Here is a 16957-nt window from a genome sequence, read left to right on the forward strand (position 1 = left end):
GGGATCATCTGGGCAGGGCTCCTGTGGATGTGCTGAGACGGTGAAGGGATTATGGCTGACTAGGACCAAGCCACCCCCCTTTGATAGTTCTTGTCATATGGAGTAAAATAAAAATGGAACAGTGCAAATCCGATGTATGGTTGATTTTCTATGAATTTATAACAGAAATGTGGCGTATGTAGTGTGTGAGTGTGTGTGTGTGTGAAGTTTGTACAAGCAGAATGATTGGGGTGGGGGGGGGTTCCTGCTACAGTTGGAAGGTAAAAGGTAAAGGTGCTGGAGGAGACTCTTGAGAAGAAGATCCAACCTCTCCATCCTGAAGGAAATCAGCCCTGAGGGCTCACTGGAAGGACAGATCCTGAAGCTCAGGCTCCAGTACTTTGGCCACCTCACGAGAAGAGAAGATGCATGTATAAAATTATCAAAAAAGCCAATAAAAAATTATTTAAAAAAGGAAAGTTGAAAAATCTGACACACCCCAATCCTGCGCTGACCACAGCTTCAGGCGCAGGGGAAGAAGGCTCACCTAGAGCGCATCGCAGGGTTCACCTGAACTGACGTTACCTTTCTTGTTCTGCTCCTTCAGGATGATTCTGACCGTCGTTCCGCCGCTCCCCACTTTCCGCTTGATGCTCTTGGGGATCAGTTCCAGCGAGGCTCCCGTCGGGGGATCAAGTGCTCCGGCAGATCCTCTGCTCCCGGCGCCCACCGCGCAGTGGTAACGGGGGTGCCTCTGAGGATCCAGACAACATGGAAAGATCCCCAGTCAATTCAGCAGGCGATCTCATTTGGATAGCTATTGTGATATATGGGCTGCCTAGACTGATATATATTTTCAGATTGGGATTAATGGATCGTTGTGGATGTAGGCCAAAGTTCTTTCTTTCTTTGTCTTACGGTTTGCAATTAAAAATAAATAAATAAATGGGACGGTGCTGGAAATCAGTTGCGTAAGAACCTAAGCAGAACCTCCTGGGTCAGACCAACGGCCCATCTACTCCAGCATCCTTTTTAAAAATTTATTTATAAAATTTTATTGGAAATTTTATTTACAACATAATATAAACCCCCCCACCCCCCAATACAGAAATCCACCCTCATTAAACATGAACATAACATACAGTACGTTAATCTAGCCAGTTCAATATACTCTAACAGTTTGCCTTGCCATTCCTTTTTTGTTGGCACAGTTTCTTTTTTCCAGTTTTTGGCAATTAGGATCCTTGCCGCTCCTGTGGCATAGAGGAATATTTTCTGATCTTCTCTTGCTATACATGTGTCCATTAGCCCTAGTAGAAAAGCTTCTGTATTTTTCATAAAGTTATACTTAAACATTTTTTTTAAGCTCGTCATATACTATGTTCTAGAAGCTTTTGATTTTTTCCACAGGTCCACCAAACATGTATAAGTGCCCCCTCTGTTTTATCACACCTCCGGCACAGATTTGTTTTCGTCTTATAAAGGTAAAGGGACCCCTGACCATTAGGTCCAGTCATGACTGACTCTGGGGTTGCGGCGCTCATCTCGCTTTATTGGCCGAGGGAGCCGGCATAGAGCTTCCCGGTCATGTGGCCAGCATGACTAAGCCGCTTCTGGCGAACCGGAGCAGCGCACGGAAATGCCGTTTACCTTCCCGCCGGAGCAGTACCTATTTATCTACTTGCACTTTGACGTGCTTTCAAACTGCTAGGTTGGCAGGAGCAGGGACCGAGCAACGGGAGCTCACCCCATCACGGGGATTCGAACCGCCAACCTTCTGATCGGCAAGTCCTAGGCTCTGTGGTTTAACCTACAGCGCCACCCGCATCCCTTACATTTTAGCTATTTTGGTAGGTGTTCAATACCATCTATAAAACATCTTGATTCGGTTTTCCCTCAATACTTCACAGGCTGTAAATTTCCAGTTCTTTCTCCATCCTCTTTTAAAGCCATCCAGATTGGTGGCCATTGCTGCCTCATGTGGCAAGGAGTTCCATAGTTCAACTGGGCGCTGTGTGAAGAAGTCCTTTCTTTTATCTGCCCCGAATATCCCAACATGCAACTTCAATTCCAGTGTTATGAGAGGAATTCTTCAGCTGGGATTCCTGCATTAGGCACTAGATGGGTCCCTTCCAGCTCTAGAATTGTATGAATCTATAAAAAAACTATAAATCTATTTTTTTTAAAAACCTCTATCCACTGTCTCTATGTCACCTTTTATTACGGCAGATTCTGAGAACCCGTAACGTTCATTGCACGTGAGACGACCTGCTAGTGAGCGATGTCGAAAGAACATGCCTCTTAATGAATTGTGTACTTTGAAGAAATAAAAGCTTTACTTACGACGCCTCTGTTTAATTGGGGCTCTTCTATCAACCTCTCAAAGGAATTATCTGCAGAGAGAGGAAAAAAAACATAGATCTAGGTGGGAGCTTCACATATTAAGCATACATCTTGGTCCATCAGTTTAGCCTGTCCTGTTTATTCATTCAGATTCCTAACCTGACCAAAACATTACAGTGGTGCCTCGCAAGACGAAATTAATTCGTTCCGCAAGTTTTTTCTTCTTGCGAGTTTTTCGTCTTGCGAAGCACGGTTTCCCATAGGAATGCATTGAAAATCAATTAATGCGTTCCTAGGGAAACCGCTTGCCAGGCTAGCGGTGCGGAGAAGGGCTTTTCTCCCCACCGCAAGCCTTCAGGACAGGTACGGGAACAGAGGGGAAGGCGCGCAGCCTTCTGAATGTTGGCGGTGGGAAGGAAAACCCTCCTCCCACCCCAAGTCTTCAGGAAAGCCATCCGAAGCCGGGCGGCGGGAGAAGGTGTCCCTGCCCGCCGCCCGGCTTCGGAGCATCGTTCCAAAGCCGGGCAGCGGGAGGAGGCGTTCCCGCCCCGCCGCCCAGCTTCAGAGCTTCGTTCCAAAGCCGGGCGACGGGAGGAGGTCCGAGGACAGTGGGGAAGACGCGCTGCGCTTCCCCGCTGTACCGGAGATTTCCCTATGGGCTTTCGTCTTGCGAAGCAAGCCCATAGGGAAATTCGTTTTGCGAAGCGCCTCCAAAATGGAAAACCCTTTCGTCTAGCGGGTTTTCCATCTTGCGAGGCGTTCGTCTTGCAGGGTACCACTGTATTTGAGTGGTGGCACCCCTTTGTAACACTCACTATATTTTGTCCAGCTGAACCAGTTCCTCTCCAGGATCAAGTAAAGTGAAAAACTGAAAAGCTTCTGGGAGATGATATATAATGAGATGAAAAAAAAATGTTGAAATATACATTTTAAAGAAACCCGAAGCATTTTTACTGGGCATTGTAGGAAGTGATATAAATAGAAAGGAATGCAAGCTCTTTTTATATGCAACAACAGCAGCAAGAACATTATTGGCCCAAAAATGGAAGCAAGAAGAATTACCGACGAAAGAAGAATGGAGGATGAAATTAATGGACTATGCACAACTGGATAAACTAACAGGAAGGATTCGAAACTGGCGGGACCAGAAATTCACGGAAGACTGGAGTAAATTTACAGACTATTTGAAAAGTATTTGTGATGAACCGACTACGTTTGTAGGTTTGCAAGAAGTTTTGTGAGGAGTATTATTAGAATTATTGCAAAAAGGAAGGGGGGTTGGTTAGTGAAGACAATTAAAGGTAATATAATTTTAAGAATTGCATAAGAAGTGGTTAAAACGGTGGATCATCAGAGGAGCTGATGGAAGTCCAAAAAAGATTGTATAAGAGATGAAGTTTTGTGGTATGTACTATAATTTATATGTTAAAATTTAATAAAAATTATTATTAAAAGAAAGAAAGAAAAAATGGATCTGCAGCTTTAAGAAGATGGCCACTGAGCACAGCATGGACTGGCTGGTGCCTGTAACATCACGCACCCATTTTTCACTTATTGGCCCGAAAGCACTTTTGTGGCCCTTTTTAAATTGATCAAGTTTTCTTTCTTGTTTCTGTTTGAAAGATAACGAATGTTTCCGTCTGAAACGTTTTACGTGTAGTTCTTTAAGAAGCGATTGCTGCCTTTCAAATGTTAACGTTACGCGTGCATTGAGTTAACCTGGTTGAAAGTTAACTTTCAAATTGTGAGGGCAGCAAATATCTGAGATCTCTGGGCTTAACAGGAGCACCCCGAGGTGAAACGCAGTCGACCACACACACCCCTCCGTCATGACCCCCTATTGCCCTTCACTCCCAAGGAAGTAACTATTCACTAAGAAAATCCTAAATAAAATATTAAAAAAAAAAACCAGAGGGAGAGAGAAACTTCTTAAGGGAGAGAACTTGAAGAAACCACAGAACATGGCTGGCAAACTAAGGCCCGGGGGCTGGATCCGGCCCAATCGCCTTCTAAATCTGGCCTGCGGACGGTCCGGGAATCAACTCTGGCCCTCCAGATGTTTGGGACTACAATTCCCATCATCCCTGACCACTGGTCCTGTTAGCTAGGGGTGATGGGAATTGTAGTCCCAAACATCTGGAGGGCCGGTGTTTGCCTATGCCCGCTGTAGCCCATGGGTAGGCAAACTAAGGCCCCGGGGGCCAGATCCGACCCAATCACCTCCTAAATCCGGCCCATGGATGATCCAGGAATCAGCGTGTTTTTACCTGAGTAGAATGTGTGCTTTTATTTAAAATGCATCTCTGGGTTATTTGTGGGGCATAGGAATTCGTTCATATTTTTTTCTTCAAAATATAGTCTGGCCCCCCACAAGCTCTGAGGGACAGTGGACCGACCCCCTGCTGGAAAAGTTTGCTGTCCCCTGCCCATAGCTGTCAACTTTTCCCTTTTCTTGTGAGGAATCCTATTCAGAATAAGGGAATTTCCCTTGAAAAAGGGAAACGTTGACAGCTATGTCCCCGCCATAGAATCCCTACCTCCACCGCCCTATATAACCAAATGCAAGGAGTCCAGATGGGATGGGGAGAGGCAGGGCTGGTCCTTCCATGAGGCAGAGCGAGGCAGCTGCCTCGGGCGGTAAATTTGGGTGGTGTTGGAATGGAGCTAGGAATGGGGGCCACGTGGTCTGCCCTGCAGCCCCCAAACTAGCCTGCTGCCCTGAAGTTCTGCCTCAGGCAGCAAAACAGCTCCAGTTGCTCCTGGGTAAAGGTAAAGGGACCCCTGACCATGAGGTCCAGTCGTGGCCGACTCTGGGGTTGTGGCACTCATCTTGCTTTACTGGCTGAGGGAGTCGGCGTACAGCTTCCGGGTCATGTGGCCAGCAGGACTAAGCCGCTTCTGGCGAACCAAAGCAGCGCACAGAAACGCCGTTTACCTTCCTGCCGCAGCGGTACCTATTTATCTATTTGCACTTTGAGGTGCTTTCAAACTGCTAGGTGGGCAGGAGCAGGGACCGAGCAACGGGAGCTCACGCCGTCGCGGGGATTCGATCCGCCGACCTTCTGATCGGCAAGTCCTCGGCTCAGTGGTTTAACCCACAGCGCCACCCGGAAAAATAATCTCCCTCGAGGAGCTTGAGATTGGCGCTAGAAAAAACAACCAATTCCTACAAATGTTTTCAAATGTTTACAATTTTTTTTCATGTAAAATATAAATTTGCTCCAGTCCTTTTGAAACAGTTCATCCCGCCAGATCTTCCCTGACAGTTTTGCCAACTCTACGTATTCCACCATCTTTAACTGCCATTTTTCCAACGTGGGAAGTTCCTGCTACTTCCATTTCTGACCCAGAAGTATCCTTGCAGCCGTTGTGGCATACACAAATTAATTTACATCTTTTTTTCTGAATTTCCTCTCCAATTAAACCTCTGGTGTTTTTTTTGAAATTATATTTAAAAACCTTCTTTAATTCATTACATATTATATTCCAGAAGGCTTTGACCTTAGTACAAACTTTTGTATGATTGAGTTGAAATATTTTGTAATGTTAAAATAAGGAGCTGTTTTACATATAATCAGGTGAAATGTTAACAGAAGATAGAAGGTAAAAAAAGTGGTTATAGAAATGCTAAGAATTTACAGTGGTGCCTCGCAAGACGAAATTAATTCGTTCCGCAAGTTTTTTCTTCTTGCGAGTTTTTCGTCTTGCGAAGCACGGTTTCCCATAGGAATGCATTGAAAATCAATTAATGCGTTCCTATGGAAACCGCCTTCAGACCAGGTCCGGGGACAGTCTGTCCCCCGACCTCTTCTGAAGGCTGGGGGGGGGGGGAACAAGGGCTTTTCTTCCCACCCCCAGCATTTTAAAATCGCCCCGGGACAGCGGAGGACTTCTCCGCTGTCCGGGGCGATTTAAAAGCCCCTGGGAAGGCAGGCAGGGGGGACAAAGACTTTCGCCCCCCGCCAGCCTTCAGAAGAGGTCCAGGACCTCTTCTGAAGGCGGGCGGGGGGCGAAAGTTTTTGCTCCCCCCGCCTGCCTTCAAAAGCCGTCCGGGACAGCAGAGAAACGCGCTGCGTTTCTCCGCTCTTCCGGGAAGGCAGGCAGGGGGGAGCAAAGACTTTTGCCCCCGCCGGCCTTTAGAAGAGGTCCAGGACCTCTTCTGAAGGCGGGCGGGGGGCGAAAGTCTTTGCTCCCCCCCCCCGCCTGCCTTCAAAAGCCGTCCGGGACAGGCTTCGCGGACCTCTCCGCAAGCAGCGGGAGCGCTCCGGCTGCTTGCGGAGAGTTGCCAGCATGCCGAAGCCTGCGCGCGCTGAGATCAGGGGGGAGCAAAGACTTTTGCCCCCCGCCGGCCTTCAGAAGAGGTCCAGGACCTCTTCTGAAGGCTGGCGCGGGGAGCAAAGACTTTTGCCTTCAAAAGCCGTCCGGGATAGCGGGAAGCGCTTCCCTGCTATCCCGGGCTGCTTTTAAAATGCTGGCGGTGGGGAGCAAAGCCTTTCGGCCCCCGCCGGCCTTCCTGGACCTCTTCTGAAGGCCGGAGGGGGGGGGAAAGGCTTTGCTCCCCACCGCCAGCATTTAAAAGAGGTCCCCGGAGATTTCCCTATGGGCTTTCATCTTGCGAAGCAAGCCCATAGGGAAATTCGTCTTGCGAAGCAACTCGCAAACGGAAAACCCTTTCGTCTTGCGGGTTTTCCGTCTTGCGAGGCATTCGTCTTGCGGGGCACCACTGTACTTAAAGATGTTTGGAAGTCAGAAGGAGGGAGGGAAGGAGGTCGATGCTCTGTTTGAGCGATGCTTAAGGTTATAGATTTATGTAATAAAATGTGACTAAATATGGAAAACTTAATAAAAATTATTATAAAAAAAGAAAAAGAAAGAAAAAGAAAAACAACCAATTCCTGCACAAGTCAGCCCAGGAAATGTTAACAAAGGGCAGTGTTTGGCAGCAGACAAGATCTCAGCGTAAATGGTGGAAGTCATTTTAAAACATTTTAATTAAGGTTGATGTCTTGCAAGATGGAAATATATAGTAGCATGCAAGCATAGATCTGGAACTGTTGTTTAAAGCGAACACTTTTCTATTTTCTAAATTTCTATTTTAAATCCTTCTTTTTTCTTTCATTCCTTTTTTCTTTTTGTCTATTCTTTTTTCCGTCTCCCTCTTTCTTTCTGAATATTGCTTTATAGATGTATAAATAATCATGTTTATGTGCATATGTATGAAATTTGTTTTGTATTTCTTTTTTTTATTTGATTATTATTTTTTTGTATTCAATAAAATTTAATAATAATAATAATAAAAGATCTCCGGCTGCGTTTCCCACCCCTCCAAAGGTCCATGGTGCAGGAGCGAGGGATGCGGCGGGGATCATGGCTCTTACATTACCTCTGCAGAGTTGGCAGCAGGAGCCTGGCATGGTTTCGGGAGAGGCACACAGCACCTCTGGGCAGGTCACCAGGCCGCAGTAAATGTGGCCTTCCTGAGAAAAAACACAAGAAATCCAGACACTTCGTCAGAAGCAGCACGTCCCCACCAGATGTGTTTTGAGCTAGCTAGCATTCCCAAACCGTCTTCAAGGGCAGGCCCAGCTACATCACATTGCAGTAGTCTAACCGTCCGTTTCCCCAGAACTTGGGTGTCCAGCTTCCGACTGAAAAGGCTTCTGCCTGTACACTCCTGCCTTTCCAATAATAATCATATCATAATAATTTATTGTTTCTACCCCGCGCATCTAGCTGGGTTTCCAAGTAGGGTGGATCAAATCTATGCTTCCGGGTGCCATAAGAAAGCTGCAGAGATAGCGCAGGATAGTGCGCACCCCAGAAATGATCCCTTTCAGCTTTTGCCTTCTGGAAGAAGGTACAGGGTTATTAAGACTAGGACTAGCCGCCTGAGAAACAGTTTCTAGCCAAATGCGATTTTGGTTTTAAACGCAGTGTAAGGAGTCTTTATGGGAGTATATTGTATTTAAAAATGGGGTATCAGAGTTTTTAGGGGGCTAACCAGGTTGGGATAGCTGGGATAGCTGGCTTGTTGGTTTTGAATGTCTTATGTAGATTTTTTCAATTTTGCTGTTCCGTACGGGACAATGACAATAAAGATTATCGTATCATATTGTATCGTATCCCCACCAGGCCCCTACCCTTATGCTAGTGTGTGCTAAGCAAATACCGTATTTTTCGCCCTATAGGACGCACTTTTCCCCCTCCAAAAATGAAGGGGAAATGTGTGTGCATCCTATGGAGCGAATGCAGGCTTTCGCTGAAGCCTGGAGAGCAAGGGGGGTCGGTGCACACCGACCCCTCTCACTCTCCAGGCTTCAGTAAGCTGTCCGCTAGCCGTGGGAGACGGCTTCGCGCCGTCTCTGCTAGCTGCGAAGTCGCGCGGCTCTCCCACGGCTAGTGGAGAGCTTGCCAGCACCCAGAAGCTTGGGGCGCGCTGAGCTCAGCACGCCCCAAGCTTCGGGCTTCGCGCAGCGCTCCGCTAGCTGTGGGAGAGCCGCACGAAGTCGCGCAGCTCTCCCACGGCTTGCGGATAGCAGCCTGTTCTGGGGGCTGGGGATCGGGGGGAGCTTGGGCTTCCCCCGCCCCAGCCCCGCACCTGGGGGGGAAATAAACAAAATTTTCTTTATTTCCCCCCCAAAAAACTAGGTGCGTCCTATGGGCTGGTGCGTCCTATGGGGCGAAAAATACGGTACTTTCTTTCGTTTTCCCCAGGCCTGTTGTCATATATTGCAGCTCCTCAATTTTGATACATGCTCGGGTTGCCCTGTTCCGTGAGATTTGATCATTTGGGTTTCCCTCTTCCGAACCTTTCCCAACTCCTCAATGTCCGTTTTGGGGAGAGGCGACCAGAACGGCCCTCCGAAGAGACTTACCGAGCAACTGCACTGGGTGCACTGATTTGTCTGCCTGGAAGGGAAGAGCTCGTTGTGGGTGAAGATGTCGCCATGCCGGTAGGCTGTTCCGTTGTAGCGGCAGGAGGAATTGGCTGGCGTCTGGACCCCAGGCGGGGTGAGCAGCTCTGCAGAGGAAGAAGAAGACACAATCAAGAACATTTTCTCTCCCTACATCCGCCTGCGACGATTTTTCCAGGAGTGGCCAGCCGTGGCAAACTACATGTAATGATCTCTGGCAGGCAAGCAAGCCCCAATAAGAAGTAATGACCCTCCGGCAATTTTATGTACAGTGGTACCTTGGTTCTCAAACTTAATCCGTTCCGGAATTCCGTTCCAAAACCAAAGCGTTCCAAAACCAAGGCGCACTTTCCCATAGAAAGTAATGCAAAATGGATTAATCCGTTCCAGACTTTTAAAGAGCACCTAAAGCAGCAATTTAACTTGCAGCAAGGTTGAGATGAGAGGGGAGTCTTGTCGTCTGGGCAGCCCAAGACCTCCAGGCTTTACACACCGAAATACAGGGGTACCTCGGGTTACATACATTTCAGGTTACAGACTCCGCTAACGCAGAAATAGTGCTTCAGGTTAAGAACTTTGCTTCAGGATGAGACCAGAAATTGTGCTCCGGCGTCGCGGCGGCAGTGGGAGGCCCCATTACCTAGAGTGGTACTTCAGGTTAAGAACAGTTTCAGGTTAAGAACGGACCTCTGGAATGAATTAAGTACTTAACCCAAGGTACCACTGTATACTCGGAGTCGAGAGTGGATTTCATGCTCTTTATTCAGCTCATAGTGGTGAGGAGGAATGGAAGTTCCCCCAGAATGTCTGCCTTATATACATTATTTACACAATGGGCCCCACGTGATTGGCTAATTCCGGGATTCTCCTGTAGGCCAATCAGGTTGCAGATTCCCTTCTACCTGAAGCTGGATTGGGTGGCTCCTGTGGACCAATCAGACTGCTGCATTCTGGATCCTATTCTGGGACCAATCAGACTGCTGCATTCTGAATCCTATTCAACTCAGTACATCACACACACACACACACACACACACACACCTGCTCTCCCTTCTTAGAGTTCTTCAACTTTAAACTGGGCTTGGATCCCCAATAGATCTGTGGTTTCCACGGTGGGTGCTAAGAGCCAAGGGGAAAACAAGGGAGCGCTGGAGGTGTCAATGACTATTGGATTTCGAAAAGCTGGCATCGCTGAATCAAGTTCTTCCATCTCGTTGAGTTAATTAAACTAAATGGTTTTAATTAGATTTTGAGTAAGTGTGCAATCAATTGCCGCTGCTTTGGATTTTATTGGGTTGTTATCTCCCTTAGTGGGACATGCGAACCGTTGTTCCGAATATTGCTTTTTATAGGATGGGGGGCACTGCGGAGGCGTTTGTGGGACCAAGGGGGCAGTAGCCCGGAAAAGTTTGGGAGCCGCTGCAATAGAGGACTGTTCACTCTAAAGAAGGACACACAGCCACACTACCCACAACACAGAAAAGCCCCTGGGCTGGAAATGGATTGTAGAAATGTTGGTATGATCAATAAATTTTGTAATGGGGATAAGAAACCTAGAATTAACAAAAAGAAGATGGTATAAACCCCAGAAAACAGGAGGACTCTGTCTCCCCAACATAAAGTTATATTATATAGCAAATCGGTTAAGATATATCATAGATGGGATAACAGAGCAAGGAGAACTAGAATGGTTAGAGAGTGGTAAAGTAGACCCTCTGGTTATGAATTTAATTCGTTTTTTTCTTTCTTTTTCTTTCTTTCTTTTAAAAACTTTATTCCAAAACCAGAAAAGAATTACAAACATCAGATTCAAAATCCATATGTGTTTTGTAACATAAGCCTTTACATATAGTAGTTAACTAGATTAAAATATACCTAATTGCTATAGACTTCCCTTTGCTATATATAAATGCAAAGCAATTAGAAATATTACATTAGAAATTTTTATAAATTCCGCTATACCCCCCACTCCCCTTCACCCATGTGTGATCTCAATATTTTTTGTAACTTCTTCCATCTTGTTGTGTTGTCGTAGTTTAATAATTATTCAATTGATTCTTTTATTATTTCCTTGCTTACCCCTGCACGTTTTACACATTATCTATTAGTATTCCAGTTCCGGAACCATATTTTTTCATGTATTCCTTCACTCCATCCCACTCTTTAATTATTCTCTGATTTGAATGGCCTCTAATGATTGCGGTCAATTTTGCCACTTCCACAAACTGACAGAGGTTGCTTTGCCATTCTAATAATGATGGTATTTTCTCCCCCTTCCAATTCTTTGCAATCAATATTCTGGCCGCTGAATTTAATTTGTTTTAGGGGTCCATGCACACCCAAAAAATCTGTAACCAGAGGTGCCACTTCTGCACATGCGCACGGCGCGATACAGCACTTCTGCGCATGCGTGAGTGGCGAAACCCGGAAGAATACACTTCCATGTTTGCCGCTTTTGCAACCCGAAGATTACGTATCCAGATCAGTACATAACCCGAGGGTCCATTGTACACAGAAAATGAGGGAGAAGTTAGCGAATATATTTTTTATCAAGCCAAGCAGGCAATGGTGGCAGAATATTGAAAATCCCTGATTAAGAAATATCACTGAGATGTGGGTGAAATATAAAGGAAAATTGATATCAGCAAATTCCCCTCTAACCCAGGTGGTGATGATAGAAGAAGAAGAAGAAGAAGAAGAAGAAGAAGAAGAAGAAGAAGAAGAAGAAGAAGAAGAGGAGGAGGAGGAGTTTGGATTTGATATCCCGCCTTTCACTCCCTTTAAGGAGTCTCAAAGCGGCTAACATTCTCCTTTCCCTTCCTCCCCCACAACAAACACTCTGTGAGGTGAGTGAGGCTGAGAGACTTCAGAGAAGTGTGACTGGCCCAAGGTCACCCAGCAGCTGCAAGTGGAGGAGTGGAGACGCGAACCCGGTTCACCAGATTAGCAGACTACCACTCTTAACCACTACACCACACTGGCTCTCCCAGCAAATTTAAAAAAGGAAATTGAAAAAGAAATGTTGGTAGCAAGGTTGTGCCAGGGTGAAGCCTATAGTTTAGTGGTAGAATCCAGATGCAGTTTGGGAAGTTGTCCAGAAATCCACCCCCAAAATTCAGAAGGCTGGGCTTCTCTCTCAGCTTTCACCAAATGCTACAATTAATGGGGACACAGGTGGCGCTGTGGGTTAAACCACATAGCCTAGGGCTTGCCGATCAGAAGGTCAGTGGTTCGAATCCCCGCGACGGGGTGAGCTCCCATTGCTCGGTCCCTGCTCCTGCCAACCTAGCAGTTCGAAAGCACGTCAAAGTGCAAGTAGATAAATAGGTACCACTCCAGCGGGAAGGTAAACGGCGTTTCCGTGCGCTGTTCTGGTTCACCAGAAGCGGCTTAGTCATGCTGGCCACATGACCCGGAAGCTGTACGCCGGCTCCCTCTGCCAATAAAGCGAGATGAGCGCCGCAACCCCAGAGTCGGTCACGACTGGACCTAATGGTCAGGGGTCCCTTTACCTTTACCTTTATCTGAAAAATAACATTGGCAAAGCGCTCACAAGACACTGTTTTAATCCCATATCCCTATCTTTGAGCAGAAGAGATTGCAACTGAAGTCACATTATCTTGCTTTGTAAAAATGTGCCTGTTTTGTTTTCTCACTTAAAAAAAAAAATTAAGTTCATTTTCAGGGGCTGAACTTATTCCAACCCTACGATCCGATGATTCTCCACATTTCCGCATCAGTTTGCATTTTGAAAAGTCATGAAAAATCACCAGCCTTTTACTGGAAATTTCTCCTAGCAGAGACACATTTTTTCCAGCAATTTTGTCTCCTGCCCCCCCCCCCCATATGAGGATATTTCTCACCAGTGCATTCACACGTACATTTCTGGGGAAGGGGGGCACTGCTATAAATAGCAAGATATAGATATGTATAAACTGTTTGTGTGCTGTCAGGGAAGGGGCATTCAAATCCACTTACCTGGGCACTTGGGACAGCATTGGTGTGGGTCACTGATGGGATTCGGACACTGAAGAGGCGGGCACTGGATTTGGGAGCAGCTGACATTGGTATCCTGCAAAGAAAAGGGAATAATCAGTGATGTTGAATTTTTGGCTCAATATCTATCATCAGAACAAATCCCCACCAGTTCTGCTCTCTGACCTGGAAGCCTCAGCCTTTTTCAAGAAGACAAATCTTAGTGCAGCGAAAGTCTTTAAACAGCTCCATGCCTTTTCATTTCCTTTGTTTAACTGGTCAGTGTGTATCCAGATCAATCAATCAACCACTCAATTGAATTGAATTTTATTATTTCGGTCACAGACCAGTTCCAGCCCACATACAATATCAAGGAAGTCAAAAAACACGATAGGGATATATTTGAATTTGCAATTAGGTATAACAGGGACAATACAGATATAGCAACAGTTTAAAATATATAAATTAAAACTTAGAATCAATTAATAGATCGATAGACAGCCAAACCTGTTCTGTATTCAGTGGTCTGAGTTTGCCTGAGCTTGAGTCTAGGCTGAGAATTCTGATGAGCTCCTGTGTTCTGATTTGATACATGATGTCCAATCACAGAACATTTCAGGATTTGGGCCTCTGCCATTGGCCCTCGAACTCTTGAGTCATGATTCGCAGTTTAGAAGTTTAGACAGCCAATCACGTTGGGAGTGGGAGTGGCCCAGGCTTTCAGGAATGTATATAAGCAGTTGCTTCGCCCCCGTTTCCCAGTTATGTAGTTCAATGAAGGTTCTTGCTGTTATCGCTGTGTCTTGCCTCGTGGGAACCCACCTATATTTCACTGGTGATGAGGATGGGATGCTAGGCTAGGTATGCAGACCTGGCTAGCTTCCACAAGCTGAAATCACTGCTGGGCAATGGTCACCTCAGCCGAGCTGAAATCACTGACTGCAGCCACAAGGCAGATCACACAGAGCAGACGCCTGCCAATCCTTACCCCATCATCTCACACACTGCTGGATTTACGTATAAGCTAAACAAGCTATAGCTTAGGGCCCCACTCTCTTTGGGGCCCACAGAAAATATAAAGGGGGAAAAACTGGATGTACATTTCCAAAATATAAGGTAAAGGTAAAGGGACCCCTGACAATTAGGTCCAGTCGTGGCCGACTCTGGGGTTACGGCACTCATCTCGCTTTATTGGCCGAGGGAGCCAGCGTACAGCTTCCAGGTCATGTGGCCAGCATGACTAAGCCGCTTCTGGCAGACCAGAGCAGCGCACGGAAACGCCGTTTACCTTCCCGCCAGAGCGGTACCTATTTATCTACTTGCACTTTGACGTGCTTTCGAACTGCTAGGTTGGCAGGAGCTGGGACCGAGCAACGGGAGCTCACCCCGTCGCAGGGATTCGAACCGCCAACCTTCTGATCAGCAAGTCCTAGGCTCTGTGGTTTAACCCACAGCGCCACCCGCGTCCCTAAAATATAAGATAACAAACACATAAAATGAAACCTACATACAGCAACCGTGTTTTGTGTTGTGTAGGCTCCTATGATGTAAGTCATGGGCCCCGCCTGCTAGCCTGCTCCCTCAAATCTCACTGGTTTCAGTTCAACAATTACTTTTGATAAAATGCATATTTTGTTATGTGCATAGACAGGTTGCATGGCAATATGTGCAAATGGCTTTAGATACCTTTTAGGTCCATAAATTACCATGTAGCATGTATTCAACACAAAAAGCAGTGACAATTTGTTGTTGACAAAGGACAGCTGGACATGTAAAGGGCCCCATTACCTTCAGTAGCTTAGGGCCTCATCAAACCTAAATCCGGCACTGGTCTCACATCAAACACGAAATATCCTCAAGCCTTTGCATCCCTCTGCATCCCTCTCTCCCTGTTTTCTTCAAACTTCTGCTGTTGCTTAAAACCACAGATACATTTATTTGTGTTTTTTTGGTTTAAAATGTTGTATCACCTATACATTTTCATTTTAAAAAAATATACAGTGGTGCCTCGCAAGACGAAAAGAATCCGTTCCGCGAATCTCTTCGTCTAGCGGTTTTTTCGTCTTGCGAAGCAACCCTATTAGCGGCTAAGCGGATTAGCGCTATTAACGGTTTAGCAGCTTAGCGGCTATTAAAGGCTTAGCGGCTTAGAAAAGGGGGGGGAAGCGGGGGGAAATCGCAAGACTCGCAAGACGTTTTCGTCTTGCAAAGTAAGCCCATAGGGAAAATCGTCTTGCGAAGCAACTCAAAAACGGAAAACCCTTTCGTCTAGCGGGTTTTCCGTCTTGCGAGGCATTCGTCTTGCGGGGCACCACTGTATTACTGTGCTTTATGCAAACTGCTTAGGGATATTGCACATTAAACAGCATATACATATTATTGATGGCGATGGTCGCTCAGGTCATCGTCACTCAAAATATATCATCTGGGGATCCTGCTGCCAAGTCATTTAAGGATTTTGCAAGGTACCTCAGAGCAGGTGCACCTGATGCAGTACATCACTCCTTGCGGCTCCAGGTAAGGGTGCCAGCTCTCCCCTGCCTTGTACTTCTTGCTGTTAAATACGCAGGAGACATCCGGATCTGGAAATCAAAACATGAGGGTGTCATGTTCAAAGTGGGGAGGGGAAAAGCAACCTGGTAGGTTGGTAAAGGGTAAAGGGTTGGTAAAGGTAAAGGGTAAAGGGACCCCTGACCGTTAGAGTTTGGATTTGATATCCCGCTTTATCACTACCCGAAGGAGTCTCAAAGCAGCTAACATTCTCCTTTCCCTCCCTCCTCCACAACAAACACTCTGTGAGGTGAGTGGGGCTGAGAGACTTCAGAGAAGTGTGACTGGCCCAAGGTCACTCAGCAGCTGTATGTGGAGGAGCGGGGAGGCAAACCCGGTTCACCAGATTACGAGTCCACCACTCTTAACCACTACACCACACTGGCATCCCAGTTAGGTCCAGTCGTGACCGACTCTGGGGTTGCGGCACTCATCTCACTTTATTGCCCGATGGAGCCGGTGTACAACTTCCGGGTCATTTGGCCAGCATGACTAAGCCACTTCTGGCGAACCAGAGCAGCGCATGGAAACGCCATTTACCTTCCCGCTGGAGCGGTACCTATTTATCTACTTGCACTTTGACTTGCTTGCGAACTGCTAGGTAGGCAGGAGCAGGGACGGAGCAGCAGGAGCTCACCCCGTCGCGGGGATTTGAACCCCCAACTTTCTGATCGGCAAGTCCTAGGCTCTGTGGTTTAACCCACAGCGCCACCTGCGTCCCTAATCAGGAGGTAGAATGACCCTAAAACAGGGGTCAGCAACCTTTTTCAGCCGTGGGCCGGTCCACTGTCCCTCAGACCATGTGGGGGCGCAGGACTATATTTGGGAAAAAAATATGAACGAATTCCTATGCTCCACAAATAACCCAGAGATGCATTTTAAATAAAAGCACACATTCTACTCATGTTAAATAATAATAATAATAATAATAATAATAATAATAATAATAATAATAATTTTATTTATACCCCGCCCTCCCCGGCCAAGACCGGGCTCAGGGCGGCTAACACCACATATAAAAACAATTGATTAAAATGCAACTTAAAAACAAGATTAAGTACAACATTAAAATGCAGCCTCATTTCAGTAGAAACTCAAATCAAAAACACCAGGCAGACCCCACAAATAACCCAGAGATGCATTTTAAATAAAAGGACACATTCTACTCATGGAAAAACACGCTGATTCCCAGACCA

At 46.4% G+C, this 16957-nt stretch overlaps 1 protein-coding gene across 1 annotated transcript in view; it reads right to left on the reverse strand.

The window, feature by feature from the left end:
• Positions 1–16957, reverse strand: part of CHRDL2 (chordin like 2) — a 49081-nt gene that overhangs the window by 21222 nt on the left and 10902 nt on the right. Inside the window, exons 2-7 of the mRNA XM_028725582.2 lie at positions 15681–15793; positions 13215–13308; positions 9198–9343; positions 7706–7799; positions 2323–2372; positions 565–733 (exon numbers count right to left, since the gene is read on the reverse strand). Of these exons, the coding sequence (XP_028581415.2) occupies positions 565–733; positions 2323–2372; positions 7706–7799; positions 9198–9343; positions 13215–13308; positions 15681–15793 (666 nt within the window). The remainder of the gene's footprint in view (positions 1–564; positions 734–2322; positions 2373–7705; positions 7800–9197; positions 9344–13214; positions 13309–15680; positions 15794–16957) is intronic.

This window comes from Podarcis muralis, chromosome 4, assembly GCF_964188315.1.
Source record: "Podarcis muralis chromosome 4, rPodMur119.hap1.1, whole genome shotgun sequence".
NCBI lineage: Eukaryota > Metazoa > Chordata > Lepidosauria > Squamata > Lacertidae > Podarcis > Podarcis muralis.